We start from the raw sequence: 16,146 nt of genomic DNA on the forward strand, positions 1-16,146 counted from the left end.
AGACTGGCCTATAGGCCAGCTTCAAAATAAAACATCTGAATCTCCACATGATTCTGTGATTACACATTGTTCACTTATTGTTGATTTGTCAGTTCCACATTACACTGTTTGATGTCATAATTTCAAGACCAACACCAATAGACCAAGTAAGGGTAGTAGTAAGGGTCTTACAGAGAACCTCCTTTGATTCTAGATCAACGAGAATATTTCATGCCACGTCCCAGTGTGCCACGCACTGTGCATAACCTTTCACTTTGATCTTTTGGACAGGTGTACAAGTTACGCAGATTTCTCTTTCCCTCACCACCTCCCATAACCTGAAGACCATCACATTCCGACATCGACATCAGGCCCACTATATGGACCATACAAACGCTGAATGTAGGTGGTGGGGATCAGTTTCACCTTATCTTACTTACAATTTTTTTTTTTTCAGTGTTTAGACTTCAAGAAAAACAAGACTTCAAGCAAAACAAGAAAACTGGCAATGAGTAAGGTGGCATGGTGAGCAGAGTAGAGTTGCTTGAGAAGATTACACCAGCCAGTGCAGCCATTCAATAGCCTGGCAAAGGTTGCATCATATTTATTTACTGAAACTACGTCACTGCCTTAATGGAGCACAACGTACAGCCTTGCTGCTATATTCAGAGGCAAATATGATCACAGCCTCTTGCCATGTTTATTTCCGCTGGAAAAAATGATTACACAGACACACAAAAAGAATTGCGCTGGTAATGTTTATCACACACCACCATTACTACAAGCCTACACAATGACTCAAGGAGAATGCACCTTAAGTTTTGTAACTAGCCTTTTATCTTGGAATAGAGGAATGACAAATTATTTTCGTTGAATTTTACATATAGTTTGTCTATATCCGTGATTGTCATGATGAATGATTTAAATGTCATGAATCATTAAGCATTTTTGGAGCAATAGTTTTGTTCACATTTCATTTAAGGAATAACATTAATTCAGTAACTTGGAAAGTAAGAGGTTCTTAGCTTTTATTACTGTATGAAAGCTTGACAGTGATAACATTCAGATCAACATTCAGATGAGAAAGCCTTTTTTAACAGGCTAGATCTTAGTAAAAACCAGAGTGATTGCAAAAGAGGATGTCAGTTAACTCTTTTGTCAAATAGACATTTCCAATAAACCTTAATTTGATTCTTCCTTCATGGTTGAGATTTAATTTCATCAAGAGCCTTATCAAAGCTTTACTGCTTGGCAAAATACACATTATAGTAGGCATGGATTAGATTTAAACAACATGTTTCACATTTCAAGCACACCCATCTTGACTACAATGTCAGATACAGGAAGGGTAGTAAAAAAAAAAAAAAAAAGAGTAGCAAATACAGCTTGCAAAACTATTCATCTCCACCTGAAAGTAATCACCATTTTCTAGTTTGCAAAAGATCCTTACACATATTTTAGCAATTAGTATTTTCATTGTGAACACTACAGCTAGTGTATTAAGGCTAAATAAGCCTTTTCTACCCTTACAAAATGTGTCTACTAAAATCAAAAATTAATTATTTAAAAACCAAAATATTCTATTTGCATTCATTCAACCCCTATAGGTTAATAGATGGTAGAGAACACATTTGCTGCAATAACAGCCTGAAATCTTTTGAAGTTAGCACATTGTTCTGCAGTGTTATTTCCCCATTTTTCTTGGAAGAAGTTATATAGAACATTGATGGCATGTTGGTCCTGGACCGTATTGCCACAGATTCTCCGCAGGATTTTGATATGGGCTTTGACCAAACCATGTCAAAATATTCACTTTACTATAGGGATGCACGATATTGAATTTCAGCCGATATCCGATATGCCGATATTTACAAACTCATTTTGGCCGATACCGATATATACACCTCTGCTTTTTAATTATTGAAAAGTCTCTACTGTACTAGAATGAATCTGTTATTATGATAGGGTATTGCTGTAGATAGGGGACATTACAAACTTGGATTTGTATCATTTTAGAAATAGACATCACTCAAGAAACTTAAATGGTTTCAAATATGGCAGATTTATTTATATTTTCACGTCACAATTTTCATACTTGAACAGTACCTCCTTGAACTTGAACAACTTCACTCTGGAAATGCAGCTTGGCTGACTTGGCAAGCTAACGTTGGTTAACTGACTTACATTTTAATAACGTCCCTTCTAGGATTTCTAGACTAATCTATGTGAAGTTATTGCCAAGTTAGCTATATAAGTTCCATATGCAAAAGTAAGCCATGTACAGATAGTGTAGGCTCGTGACATAACGTTTCACATCCCGTGAAATGAGGGATCATCAACTTCTCTAGTGTCACGTAGCATGCAAGCTAACAAGCTAGTGTTGTCTAGCTAACTCCGTTACTTATTAACTTCTATTAGCGTGACAGGTAATGTTGAAAAGCGTTGCACGTGGGTGGTCTGCATCTATGCATGCAACCTACGTTATGGCCAAGCTGTCGTCTCCTCCTAGCCTGACGATGTCATACTCATAATTCTAGTCAGAATATGAGTCTGAGACCGGACTATTAGGCTGTGATTATGGGGCGTGTTTCAACGAACCAGGAAAGAAAATTCCTCTTCGCTGAATTGGATACCTAGAACCAATCAGAGCAACGTAGTATTTCCATCTGATAGATTAAACTTTTACCTGATCCCGTAGGAAGGACGGCAAAAACATCTTTTCAATCGACAAATGCCTTGATCGCGTTTCTCTGTTCCTCTTTCAAAATGAATGCGCTGTCATATCTGTTGATGTTACTTAATTAGCACTCAAGGCTAGAAGCTACCATTCGTTTGAATGTTTTTTTTTTCTACGCGTTAGCATAACCTATCAATAATGCTCTAGAGTGCTTCAGTTAAGACCCATAATCCTGGGCAACACTCGTTTTGCGTATACACAACTAACCGAGTCAATGTAGACATATAAAAGTCGTGTAGATAGCTTAAATCATATAAAATATGTCCCACTAAGCTTCCGAGACGGCGCCATCTTTGTTCGATGTATACCGGTATTCTCTCTATATCTGTCCATCAACGTATAAAGCCCGCCCTTACAATTTGAATGGTCAGATCACTTTTCGGGGCCGTTTAAACCCTCCCAACTAACTCGACTCCAGACTGAATCTCCAGACCAAAAATTTTGTGGGCGGAGTTCAGGCTGGTATCCAGGCTAGTCTCCTCCTCCATCTCCTGAAAAGTTTCCTGACAAATAAGCATTTTGTCATCATCCTCTGATACTGTGAAGTAGCCTACTGCCATACAGCCAACGCTCATAGCAACCTAAACATTTGCTTCGTGTGCGCATAATTTACACGTCACCTAATTACGTTTTTAAGCTTGTATCTGCCGATACTGATGTCGTGCCGATATAATCGTGCATCCCTACTTTACTATATTTGAGCCACTCCGGTGTTGCTTTAGCCCTGTAGCTTCGGTAACTGTCCGATTGTTAGGTAATCTCTCTCCCAAGCAATCATTTTACAACAGACTGCAACAGGTTTTCTGCAATATTGTGTAGAATTTATTTCCATTAATTCTCACTTCAAATCAAGTTTCCCAGTTCCTACTAGGGCTGTCAACGAATATTCGAAGTACGAATTCGATTTCGAATAGTATCCAAAAACGCCGAGTCAGCTTTTTTTCATGAATTCGAACGGTGCGTAGTTGTGCCGGCCCTTTCGTTGGCATGGTGGAAGACGTAGGCGACATGCATTTTTTTCTTTATCGATTTTAATAGGCCTACTCGATAAATGGTAAGCAAAGCAAGGAAGGTTACCAGTAGCATACTTTGTAACATTCAGAAGCGGGCGTCTTCTTCAGATTACTATAGTTTGCGCGCTTGCAGGTGTGGTGGTGAAATGCAAGCAATACAAATTTGTGGCTTTTCATGATAAGGCCTACACGTTACTGGGCTGTTTATAGGATATATATATTTATATATCCTATATATACCCGTAAATCCTCAAATAAAGGCAGGGATTCAATTAGAAGCCGGGCTCCAGATAGTAGCCGGGGTCGTGGTCCATACGGACAAATAAAGGCTGGGCCCCGAATACAAGCCGGGGGTAAAATAAAGTAGCCTATATTAGGCTACTGTAGCCTACCAGCATCAGTTCGTCGGCTCAAAGAAGACATCACAATTTAATTGAATTCATTTCACAAATACATGTTCTCCTCATGTTTAATATTATATTATATAATAATGTTGGCTAATTTCATGGGCTGTTTGCAATAAAAAAAGACATTTCCCCACGTAGGAAGACAAGGCGAATTTGAAGTCGCGTCTGGCAATTTGCTATGGTTTAGCCTAAATGCACGTATCGTATAGCTAACTGTTGTTTATCTGTAACGTTAGTTGGGTAGGTTACTTTTTCCAGAAGGGATCATAAATAGGGCTGGGGGTAAACGATTATTTTCAAAACGATTAATCTGGCGATTATTTTATCGAATAGTCGACTAATCTAACGACTAATTGGACGATTAGTCTAACGATTATTTTTCTGTTGCTCGATTAAAACCATAATGTATCTCAAATAAATACCCCAAAAAATCTTAATAATATACTTTAATGAGCACCGTTTTGCACAGCAAAAGTCCAACAATGCATTTCATGTTTATCTAGAGTTCACAGTAAAAATGTTTGGTACTCAAATGAGCCCTATCACATTTGGATGTGGTGCTCATTAATTTAAATGTTTTCAGTGCTTATAAAAACATTCATTCATTGATGAGCACTGCGCACCACCTTATGTGCAGCCCTGTCCTGGACATTGCTTGGCTGCATTAGTTGACATTGGCGATCTAACGTGGTAGTGAATCATGATACATACTATAAGCTGGCCAACGTTAGTCTAATGTTATGCGTTTGACTCGTAAATGACCACAGCATGAGTTAGCTCTCTGTGCCGTTTGTTGGTGCTTGGTTGGCGTGTTCTGCAGCCGTAAGTTAACGTTTACTAAACTGACACAGCTGTCTAGCCGCTGCCGCTATAGTAGCTAGCTAACGTAACTACTAGCAACCGAGCACGAACAAACTGCACGGAGAGCTAAGAAGATAGTTAGCTAGCACCACCGAAGTGCGCAGAGCTCAAGCTACACAACACACTGAACCAACGTTATATACGAGAGACAATAGGGTGCGTTTGAGAATGGAGATAGAAACGCACCCCATTGTCTCTCGTGAAGGGGACAATAAGTAACGTTGGTTACATTAATTTAACGTTTGTTCAGTGTGTTGTGTAGCTTGAGCTCTGCGCACTTCGGTGGTGCTAGCAAACTATCTTCTTAGCTCTCCGTGCAGTTTGTTTGTGCTTGGTTGCTAGTAGTTAACGTTAGCTAGCTACAAGTGTGTCAGTTTAGTTAACGTAACTTACGGCTGCAGAACACGCCAACTAAGCATGAACAAACGGCACAGAGAGCTAAGTCATAGTGTTGGTCAGCTTATAGTATGTATCATGATTCACTACGTTAGATCGCCAATATCAACTAATGGAGCCAAGCAATTCCCTGGGTTTCTGCTCTCTCAGTCCTTGCGCAATTTTTGTTTCTGTTTGGGTCACATTTAGCAGCTACAACGTGTATGTGGCGAAGCGTCGACGTAAAAATATGGCGTCGACGTAATTTTGAAATCGACGCGTCGACATCATCGACGCATCGCTACAGCACTAATCATAAAGCAGTAGTAGACTTACGTAACTTTGATATTAAATTCAAAGAGATGGTGTATGCTGATTGCTGAAGAACATTCGGGAGAAAAAGCAGCAAAGTGTATGCTGATTGCTGAAGAACATTCGGGAGAAAAAGCAGCAAAGACATTTCACATTGATCCGAGACGAATGCAATAGGCTACGACTAGCAGGTGGATGTAGAAAGAAAGTTAGGCTGGATATCAAACCAGCACTTTTCAGTCCGCGGTAAGCATAATAGAGTGTCTAGAAAAATGATTAAAATCAAGGCTTTGGAAATCTTTTCCTCCGTGACTGACAGTAGAGATGTTAATTCCGATGTTTATGATTACGTTGACATCGCACATAAAGCGCTACGCGATGTGCAGGCAGTGTTGAACGCATATGCAATGAATTATATTAGCCTACTGCAATTATGCCCATTATTTAAATAATACAATTCTATAACAGAAGATAAGTAAGAAATAAAGGCCTGCCCCTAATACAAGCCTGCCCCAAATAAAGGCCGGTGCGTTGTGCAGCCTAAGTAAATACAAGCCCCGGTCACAATTGGAGGATTTACGGGTATATACAGTACTGTGCAAAAGTTTTAGGCAGGTGTGAAAAAATGCTATGAACTAAGAATGCTTTGAAAAATGTAGACAATACATGTTTTTTTTATCCATTTACATGGTAAGACTGAGCACAGCAACAAGACACAACGTAATACTGCATCAGCAGGGTCTCTCCCAGACAAAGATTTCAAAGCAGACAGGGGTTTCAAAATGTGCAGTTCCAGCTCTTTTGAAGAAGACGTTGAGGATCGTAGACGCAGTGTTCAGCCAAGGAAACTTAATGCAGCTGATGAAAAACACATCAAGCTTATTTACCTTCGAAATCGGAAGATTTCAAGCAGTGGCATCAGCTCAGAACTGGCAGAAACCAGTGGTACCCAGGTACAGACATTTACTGTCCGGGGAAGTCTGGCCAGAAGTGGTCTTCATGGAAGAGTTGCAGCCAAAAAGCTCTACCCCGACAAGGAAACAAGGCCAAGTGACTGAACTAAGCACGTAAACATAGAAACTAGGGTGCAGAAACATGGCAGAAGGTGCTCTGGACTGATGAGTCAAAATTAGAAATATTTGGCTGTAGAAGAAGGCAGTTTGTTTGCTGGAGGCTGGAGAGAGGTACAATAATGAGAGTCTGCAGGCAACAGTGAAGCATGGTAGAGGTTCCTTTCCAGTTTGGGGCTGCATTTCTGCAAGTGGAGTTGGAGATTTGGTCAGGATGAATGGTGTCCTCAATGCTGAGAAATACAGGCAGATACTAATCCATCATGCAATACCATTAGGGAGGCGTATGATTGGCACCAAATGTATTCTGCAGCAGGAACATAACCCCAAACAGCCAATGTCAGCCAATGTCATTAACAACTATCTTCAGCTTAAAGAAGAACAGAAAGTCCTGCAAGTGATGGTATGACCCCCACAGAGCCCTAATCTCTACATCATCGAGTCTGTCTGGGTTTACATGAAGAGACAGAAGAATTTTAGGAAGCCTACATCCACAGAAGATCTGTGGTTAGTTCTCTAAGATGTTTGGAACAATTTACCAGCCGTGTTCCTTCAAAAACTGCGCAAGTGTATCTGGAAGAATTGATGCTATTTTGAAGGCAAAGGGTGGTCACACCAAATATTGATTTAATTTAGAATTTTCTTCTGTTCCTTCACAGCATTTTGTTAATTTATGAAGAATTGATGAAAATAAACTGTTAACACTTCCATTTTTGAAAGCATTCTTAGTTTACAGCATTTTTTCACACCTGCCTAAAACTTTTGCACAGTACTGTATACATCCCACTAATTTGAACCATGGTTTTGTCGCATTATTGACGTATTGACGGCAACTGCGTAAAATAGGCAACCAGATATTCGATATTCGAGATATTCCAATTCGTGATTTTTTTCCAAACGAACATTCGAATGTCATTTTTGAGCAATTTTTACAGCCCTAGTTCCTACAGACAAGAAATATCCCCACACCATAAGGTTACCATCGCCATATTTCACGACTGGGATGGTATTTTTTGAGGCACTGGCAGTGTTGGATTTAGAATGCCACATGAAGTGATTTCAGGATTTGCCAGTAAGCTCTATTTTGGTCTCATATGACCATACAAACCCTTTCCCACATCTTAAGCAACCTCGATACAAGCTGTAATGATCTTAAACAATGGCTTTTTTTGCAACCCTCCATGAGTCCAGTTTATAAATAGCTGTTAAGATTGTGGACTCTTGCACCTTCACCCAAATAGGGTGATGGCTGGACTGTAGTGGCCTCCCCCACTAGTTAATATCTTCCTCGGATGCTTGGTTTGGGGGACAGCCTTCTCTACAAGGCATCTGGGTGGTGTGATGCAACTTCCACTTTATTCTTATGAATGAAATGGTGCTCAAGTGGACATCAAAGCGCTTGGAAACACATAGGCTAGTTCTTGAAGCCTTTTCCTCACTGAGAATTTGTATCACATTGTCTCTTTTATCCTTATTTCGCAACCTGGCGGATGACCCTTAGACAGAGTGATTTTTCACATCCAGGGGAGCTCTACTTTAACCACTCATAGCTAGTACCTAATTATGATCAGCTACAGTCAAATAAGTGGCCACTGTATCATCTGTTTTTTAACACGAAACTGGAACTTTCACAGGGGTTTAAATACTAGAAAGTAGTATTTTTCAAAATGTAATGACTTCACTTAGCAGACAAATCAAATACATTGCTTTCGGAAATATACTAGAGCATTAATTTAAATAGTGATTGGTTAAATGTGTGTAAGTATATTTTGTAATTGTGAAAAATGGTGATGACTTTCAGGGGGGTTGGATACTTTTGCCTGCCACTGTAAGCACTCACATGGCCATTAGCATTATGAGTAGAACCTGCACTATCGACCTGGACCATATACTCAAGTGTTTTTTGGTCAATTTAGATACGGCTCAAACAATGACAATTATACTGCAATGTTCTCTATTTTCTGACTACCTCTGAGCATGTAGCCTAATGCAGTTAATGCTACACAAGGCATGTTGGTTATCAGTGGGGGGGACTCTTTTCTGGAATTCTAGCATCTAGGACAATTCAGTTACATTTCTTCAGATTACAAACAAATGTGTTTTAATTGTAGGATAGGATACAACATCCAACCCCCAGAAACCAACACAGGAAAGAATACATGGAAAAAGATCATACATTTTGTTTTTGCACAATAAATGTTTGGTCGGCAATCAATACAGCAATCAAGTTAAACATCTTAAAATCTCACACTTAATCATGCATAGTTTAAACTGGAAATATCTTATCCTAATTTCACACATCGCCTTTTCAATGACACATTTTTCTTTCATTCACTTTGGCTACACTTCTGAGGGCCTGGGGAAGTAGCCAAATCAAGCAAGGGAACACACACACACACACACACACACACACACACACACACACACACACAAATAATGTAAGTCTCCATAAATAGCAGACATTCGAGGAGGAAGAAGCCATGTTGTTGGCCCCTCCCTACTGCAAGGGGTTTTGTTCTGGTAATCACACCACATGCCTCAAGGATCCAACAACTCTGGAGCCACTGCTCCATTAATGGAAACACTCTTTCAGCCAAGCTCCCTTCTCCTCCTCCCTCTACTCTTTCTTCCTTTCCACCAGCTCAATGCAGCTGTGGGAGCCGTGACAAAACTATTCAGTGTGTAGGAGGTTAAAGACTTCATCCATTCATACTGCTGTCTTGCCTCCCTCCTTCCTCCTTCATTTAGCTACCCCCAGTCAGTCCTTTCCTTTTCCCTACCCCTGAAGTGCCCTCTTCTCCTCCTACAGTGAGGCAGTCTTCCCCACATAGCTTAGCCAGAAGAGACTCATGGTTTATTATTAGAAGCCTGTCCGACTCCACATTCATCCTGCTCGCATTTAGAGAGTGGGAGAGGCACAGAGAGAGAGAGAGAGTGAGAGAGGGAGGGATAGGGATAGAAAGAGGTAGAGAGAGACTGCACCAACTTAAGCATTCACAAAATCTTGGCCCCCATTTTGCTCATCAATCCATCTTATGTTTGTTCATTCCCCTCCGTTTTGCCCTCTAGCTTTCTTTCTACTCACGCATCGAGAGGCGGAACGAGGCACGTTGGAAATTTGCTGGCTGACAATGGAAGACAGCTGCTCTCACTGCTCAAGTCTTTCATGAGCCGAATTAGCAGTGCAGGCTCGCCACTCTCTTCCCTTCCCCCATGTTCCCTGCCTGCTGCATGCTGAGCCAGACAAACACTCTCTCGCTCTCGCTCTCACTCTCTCCTCCTGCCTCCCTCCCTCCCTTTCCCCCTCTTGCTCTCTCTCCCTCTCACAAACACAGGCAAGGATCTAGAGACAGCAGAGGGAGGGGAGAAGCCAGGCATGAAAGGGCTTTGTTTCCCTGCTCTGCAATCACTTTAACATGCCGAGCCAAGATGTTCTGCGACCTTGTACATTTTTTTCCTCCTACCAGCTCTATGTTTATGAGGTATTGATGTTTGAACAGTATACACCATTTCCTACGATTATGTGTTTGGAAAACCTAGGTAAAGGACATTCTCTGCCTTGAAAACAATATGCAGAGTTAGTATAAGGGCACAGTGCGTTTCCTAGGTGTTTTGAGCCATGTTTCCTCGTTTCACTTCAGGGACTATTAAACAAATAAGTCAAACCACCAATACATAGCACACTTGGTGAAATGGCAGTTCCACCCACCCCATGAAAAAAACACAAACCAGTACTACAAAAACTTAAAAGGCATTTCTTTGAAAACAATACACTTATCAATTCTGCACCTTCTGTAATGCATTTCCAAATGGAATGGACTTCCTTGTCATTTGGATGCTCTATTCATAAGCAAAATGATCAAACTGCTTCATCTGATCTATATTAGGCTACTGAACTTGAGCACTCCCGGTAATTCCCCGTCCTCTGAAAAGGAAAAATAACTTGAAAGCACTCAGTTCTCAGCGGAGAGGAAGATCTCACAAATCAGAGACAGCACGCAGTAGGTAAATAATACGACACACACTCTCTACAGATGGGTTCATGGGCCAGATGAGGATAGGAAACCGATATTAAAAAATGCAGTCAGTCACAGGCCCGCGGCCAAACGTTCCAGGAACATGGTGACTTGGAAGTCTCACAGCATGCCCCATTCAATGGCCTCAGTCAAGCAGTCTGGGGCTGCTCCTCCCCGACCGCCGCGCTCTGCCATGTGAGTGGGGGGATGGGAAATCTGGTTTAGAGATCTAAGCTGTAATCTGCATCCCTGTAGCCATTCTCTGAATAGGGCTGCTGGGGATGGAGTCGGTGTTCTCTCATTCCCTTTATACATGGCAACAATGTGGTGACACTGAACACCCTGAGACACATAAAATAGGCAAGAGCTGCGGGGCCCTTTGACATTCTCAGGGCTGCAGTACAAAACTGGCTATGGGTGATGAATCTTCACTGAATTACACTCTTCTCAGAGGGTGTAGCAGTGAGAGCATTGGATGAGTTCTCACGGGAGTTGTCGCATCCATCTTTCCAAAAATTGGTCCATGGCATGACCATTTATTATCCTTTCCAGGGACTATGATTAGTCAGAATTCATAACGCTTTTTCATGACTAGGACTATACTTGTACTTTACTATGAAATGACTACAATTCTACCATTATCCATTTAATTTTCATTTATTTTTAGTTAGACTTCATAACACTAAATATAGCGCACTTTGTAAAAATATTTGGAACTGGACTTGGAATGATTTGCACATGTGCGATCAATGTTTATCCTCACTGGCACTTGACGTGACAAATCAATAACCCAAATCTGTCAAAGAAAATACGGTCTAATCCAATATGAAGACAAATGTTTGCATTGTAACCTTGATCCTCTGCATATTGACAGAGGCAACAATGATTCATATTGGAGTTTGGGCTAATGTTAACATCTTACTCCAGTCGGGCATAGAGTAACGCCTTTTCCATGAAAACGAAAAACCAAATCGGTCCTTACATGGTTGTGTCTATGAAAAACCTCCAAACTGTCAAATCTTTTCATTAAAGCTTTACATGGGGTTAAGTACCCTCTCAAGGTAACCAAATTAAGCACAAGAGTGCTCTGGGGAAAAAAAAGAATTCAGATGAGTTGTTTGCTTTGGTGTGGTGATCTTCCTGTACGATCGAAATCCTCTCTCAAGAACCGGAGCAGCAAGAGCACAAAGAGCACACAATTCTCAGTGCACCATGCGTACAAACACCCCAAAGACCTCGTCACCTTGATAACCAAATCAATAAACTGGCAAGCCTTTTGTTTGGGCTTAGAGGGGAGAAACACGAAGGAGCTCAGAGAGGGGTTGATCAAATTATCAACTGTGAAATTGAAGTGTGACCTCTTCATTTTGTAAACATTTTTTTTTTTTTTTGGTTTTGTTTTCGTCTCAAAAACCCACTTCCCATCATCTGCCTTCTGTTCCAAATGGCTTTTTCCCTTCATGTTTTGGAGACAGGGGGCTAATGGCAGACATGTGCTAAACAATTATTGCTGCACGATTTTACTGGAGAACACACAGCTCAACGAGAGAGCAAACTGAGAGAACCTCATATACAACACCGCAGCCTTGGGACTGACAAAGCCAAACAGTGCCTTGATTCCTTCCTCATACACTCCAACCAACAAGAACTGAACAAGTACACAGACACAAAGCAGACCAAGAGCTCGGGCTCTCAAGTTGCACGCTGGTGCTTTGAAAACAGAACCCCTTTGAATAAAGCACTTCAGTACCTGGTTGAACAAGGCTGAACAAAACCAGAACTGGCGGTCAACCTCGCATGCATATCAAGGGTATTGAACTGGCAAACATGTGTAAGGCATTCAGGATTTTTCAGATACATGGTACGTGTCATGTTATGGGTGGCTGCTCATGAAACATCTGCCTGTCCACAAAAACACTACAGCATGTCAAATGGGGAGCCACTTAAAACATCAGTTGTACAAAAAAACATTACGACCCAACTTAATCTTTTTCTCCAAATTAAGAGCTACGGATCTTCATTTTATAACACTATACAGAATATAATTAGCCTAGTAGTACTGCTGAGGGGAATGGCAACATATCTGAGCGGAATGGCTTCCTTGCAGGATTTAGTAACTTAACATTCCAGCAAAGATATTTGAGGCTTAGGAGGGAGGAAGAAATGCAGAGCTCTGCTGGTCACCATGTGTGTGGTCACATACAAAAGCTATGCGGTGAACCCATACCATGCAGTATTGAGCAGCACCGTTTGCCTCTTACCCCCGTCATAGATACTCTCCTTAACACTTAAAAAAAACCTGTTAATGGGGTTAGCCTACCTGCCAGTCAAATCGCAGGCGAGAAAACAACTACGCCTCTCTCATGAGAAATGGCTCCACATTCCACACCCTTTCACCACTAAGACCAGGTCTATTTACAGGCGCTCAAAAAAGCAAAACTACTCATATCTGTTTCCCCAGTTGTTCAAGCACCCACTGTTAAAATCAAATCTTGGGTAGCAGACCAACTGTATGCTTTTTATTTCTGTGTTTCATGATTAACTGATAACCATCATAATGAAGGTGCGTATGATTAAAATCTAAATTATGATCGCTAATAAACAGTGGAGGGAGAAAGAAAGAAAAAAGCATTTTGGACAGAATAGTTGGCCATTTTCAAAAAACAGAACAGGTGTAGTGAATGAAAAAACCTACTGAATATACATGGACTACACAGCAAAATGTTTAAGGAGAAACAAATATTAGGCTTACTTGCGGTCATTTAAAAACAAATATAAAACTTAGGCCTGGGCAAAAAAATCGATACGATTTTAAAATCGAGTTGAAACGTCAACAAGATTCGTTTTTTAAGGAAATCGAGTTGTACGATTTTTTTTTTGTTTGTTTGTTTGTTGTGTGTGGTTTTTTTTTATCCACTGTCCGTATCACTAAGCACATAGCGCAAGCATTTCATTTTTACATTCGCCAAGACCCCTGCAGACTTTCCGTAGTGTATTTCCTGTCTCGTCCCACTCCCACCTCATCCACAAACAAACATGGCAAGTGAAACACACGGGGAGAGAGGTGGGCTTGTGCCAAAGAAAGGTGCCACTAAAGGTGCGAATCAAGAGTTGAAACCAACTTAGTTGACCACACGCCATTATCGCAGATAAACGAAAGCTAAAATAATGTGCCGATTCATTGCCGTTGCATCACCTCAAGCAAAGGTGCAGAGAACATCTAGGGAGGAAGAAATAACAGCCAACACAACAGCAGCTACAGCTACACCAAGGGCATGTTGCAGTAGGTGGCTCTTTGCGAATAATGGGGAGCCAGCCACGTCAGTGGCTGAAATACGCTGACGGTGGTAGCAGCGTAGAGCAATGGCTTAATAATTATCCCCGACCGGTGGGCTCTCGCACGCCCCCTTCAGTGAAGCAGAGGTACTGTTTGCCTTCCCTCTGTTTTTTCAATGCGGATTTTTGTCAGATCAGTAAGACTATAGTATAATAAGCTATTGAATATCTATGCTGTAGTGTTAGTTGGACAATATTGATCTATCATATAGGTGTCATTTAAAAGCTTAATTTAGATTTTTTTTTAGTAGACCTAATGCAGTGCTTCTTATGAGGTTAAATGAATTCATATGAATATAGTTTTTGCACTTTTTAAAATGAAAATAAATGTGTTTTGGAAATTATTTTACAGTGAGTAGTCATTTCATGGGGGGGTGAATCGAATCGTGAATCGAGTTTTTTATGAAAAAAATCGGAGATTTTTTTTGGGGGGTGAATCGCCCAGCCCTAATAAAACTTACAAGCAAGACAAATCTAGATTAGTCCAGGTACATTTCCCAGATTTGGCTAAGAGTTCTGAACTCTTTGTTGGGATTTCCTTCCCCCATCCTAGCTATCCAGGGAGACATAAAACGCTTCCCGTCCCAGGGAGCTATGGGTTAAGGCAATCTAACAACCTCCTTCCAGCCCAACCCCCCAGTCTACCGTGACAGTAGGGAAAGCAGTTCAGGCAAGCCAAGCCCTTCCCCCACCACAAAGCTATGTTGGGACCATTAGGAGGAAGCACTGTGACTGTCAAAACAGCATTCATTCTAGACTCCTTTAATACAACCATTTCCATAAAGGAAAAAAAGATGGGCTGTAGCAGAACTCTGATTAGAATACTTCTCATTCTCCTATAGGACTACAGGCCTATTCTTAGTTATTCTCAGCTAGGCTACCTTCATAGGAAAATTTCCCCCCTTCATCGTCCAAAACCACCAAACAATGCAAAAAAATAAAAAGGTCTTACCTTTTCATTTTTCACCTTCTTAAGAGCTCTGCAGTCACTATTGTCCAATTCCTCTGGCTCAGTTTTAATAGCCAGTGGGGGTAAAATCCCTACAGGCTCCAAGGTGTTATTCCCATGTTCTTCAGCTTCAGTTGAGTCTGCTGCACTCTGAGTGTTCTCAAAGGACGCATTACGGGTACCTCCAAGTGCTTGAGCTTGAGCTTGAGCTGCCACTTCCCTCTCAATGGCAACCACTGCCACGGGACCTACCAGAACCTCCTTCTCCTTCTTGCTTTTTCCACTCGATCCGTCCTTATCCTTCTTGGTGTTGGGTACGCTTCGTGAAGCTTTCGCACCCTTCTCGACACCCTTGATGGGCGTGGTATTTCCAGTGCCTACTGCACTTGCTGTGGTGCCAGTAGCCTCTGCTTGAGGTCGGCTCTGGGCATCTTTCTTGGCTCCATCTCCAGTAGGAGTCTTGCTATTGTCTTTAGAGTTCTTGCTGCGTTTTGATTTCGATTTACTTTCCTTTCCCTGAGGGGCAGGCACTGGGCTCACAAATTTGATGTTGTCTGGCAAAGCTGCAACGGCACTGGGGGGCGCCGCCATGCCGCCCTCCTTGGTGCCAGACATCTCAAGTTTATCCTTCTCTAAGTCAGCGTCGAGGTCAATAATTAGATTTCCAACGCCGATATCCCATTCATCACCGCTATCATAAGTGTCCACCGCATTCGAGTCCACACCTTTCCCGCCTGCAGTGCCACCACTTAGGGACATTTTAGTGCCACCAGCCCAGGAAAATCACACTGAGGTCTGAGTCCTCAGACCGTTTGATGTGGGAAAGGGGTTTCAGCCGCCTCAAGGTACTGATATCAACTTCCCAGATACCCACATCTTGCCCTAAGGGATGTGAGAAAGGAAAAAAATTGTTATGATGAGTAATGGAGGTCAACAATCACAAACATCCTTTTAGTACACAGATCAAGACCCATGAAAATAGCTCAAACAAACTATATAAATTACTTCAGTATACTCGCCAAATGTATACTTTGGGATTCTAAACCAAACCTAAATAATTGGCTAGAAGGATTTAGAAAACACTGCGAAAA

General features: G+C 41.4%; 1 protein-coding gene across 1 annotated transcript in view; it reads right to left on the reverse strand.

The window, feature by feature from the left end:
- The window catches only part of znf609b (zinc finger protein 609b), a gene marked incomplete at its 5' end in the record, with an annotated part of 54,133 nt that extends 38,319 nt beyond the window's left edge, over window positions 1-15,814 (reverse strand). The window contains one exon of the mRNA XM_080843386.1: window positions 15,059-15,814. Within this exon, the coding sequence (XP_080699512.1) occupies window positions 15,059-15,814 (756 nt within the window). The remainder of the gene's footprint in view (window positions 1-15,058) is intronic.
- Window positions 15,815-16,146: the final 332 nt, after the last annotated feature.

Source organism: Sprattus sprattus (assembly GCF_963457725.1).
Source record: "Sprattus sprattus genome assembly, chromosome: 8".
Lineage (NCBI taxonomy): Eukaryota > Metazoa > Chordata > Actinopteri > Clupeiformes > Clupeidae > Sprattus > Sprattus sprattus.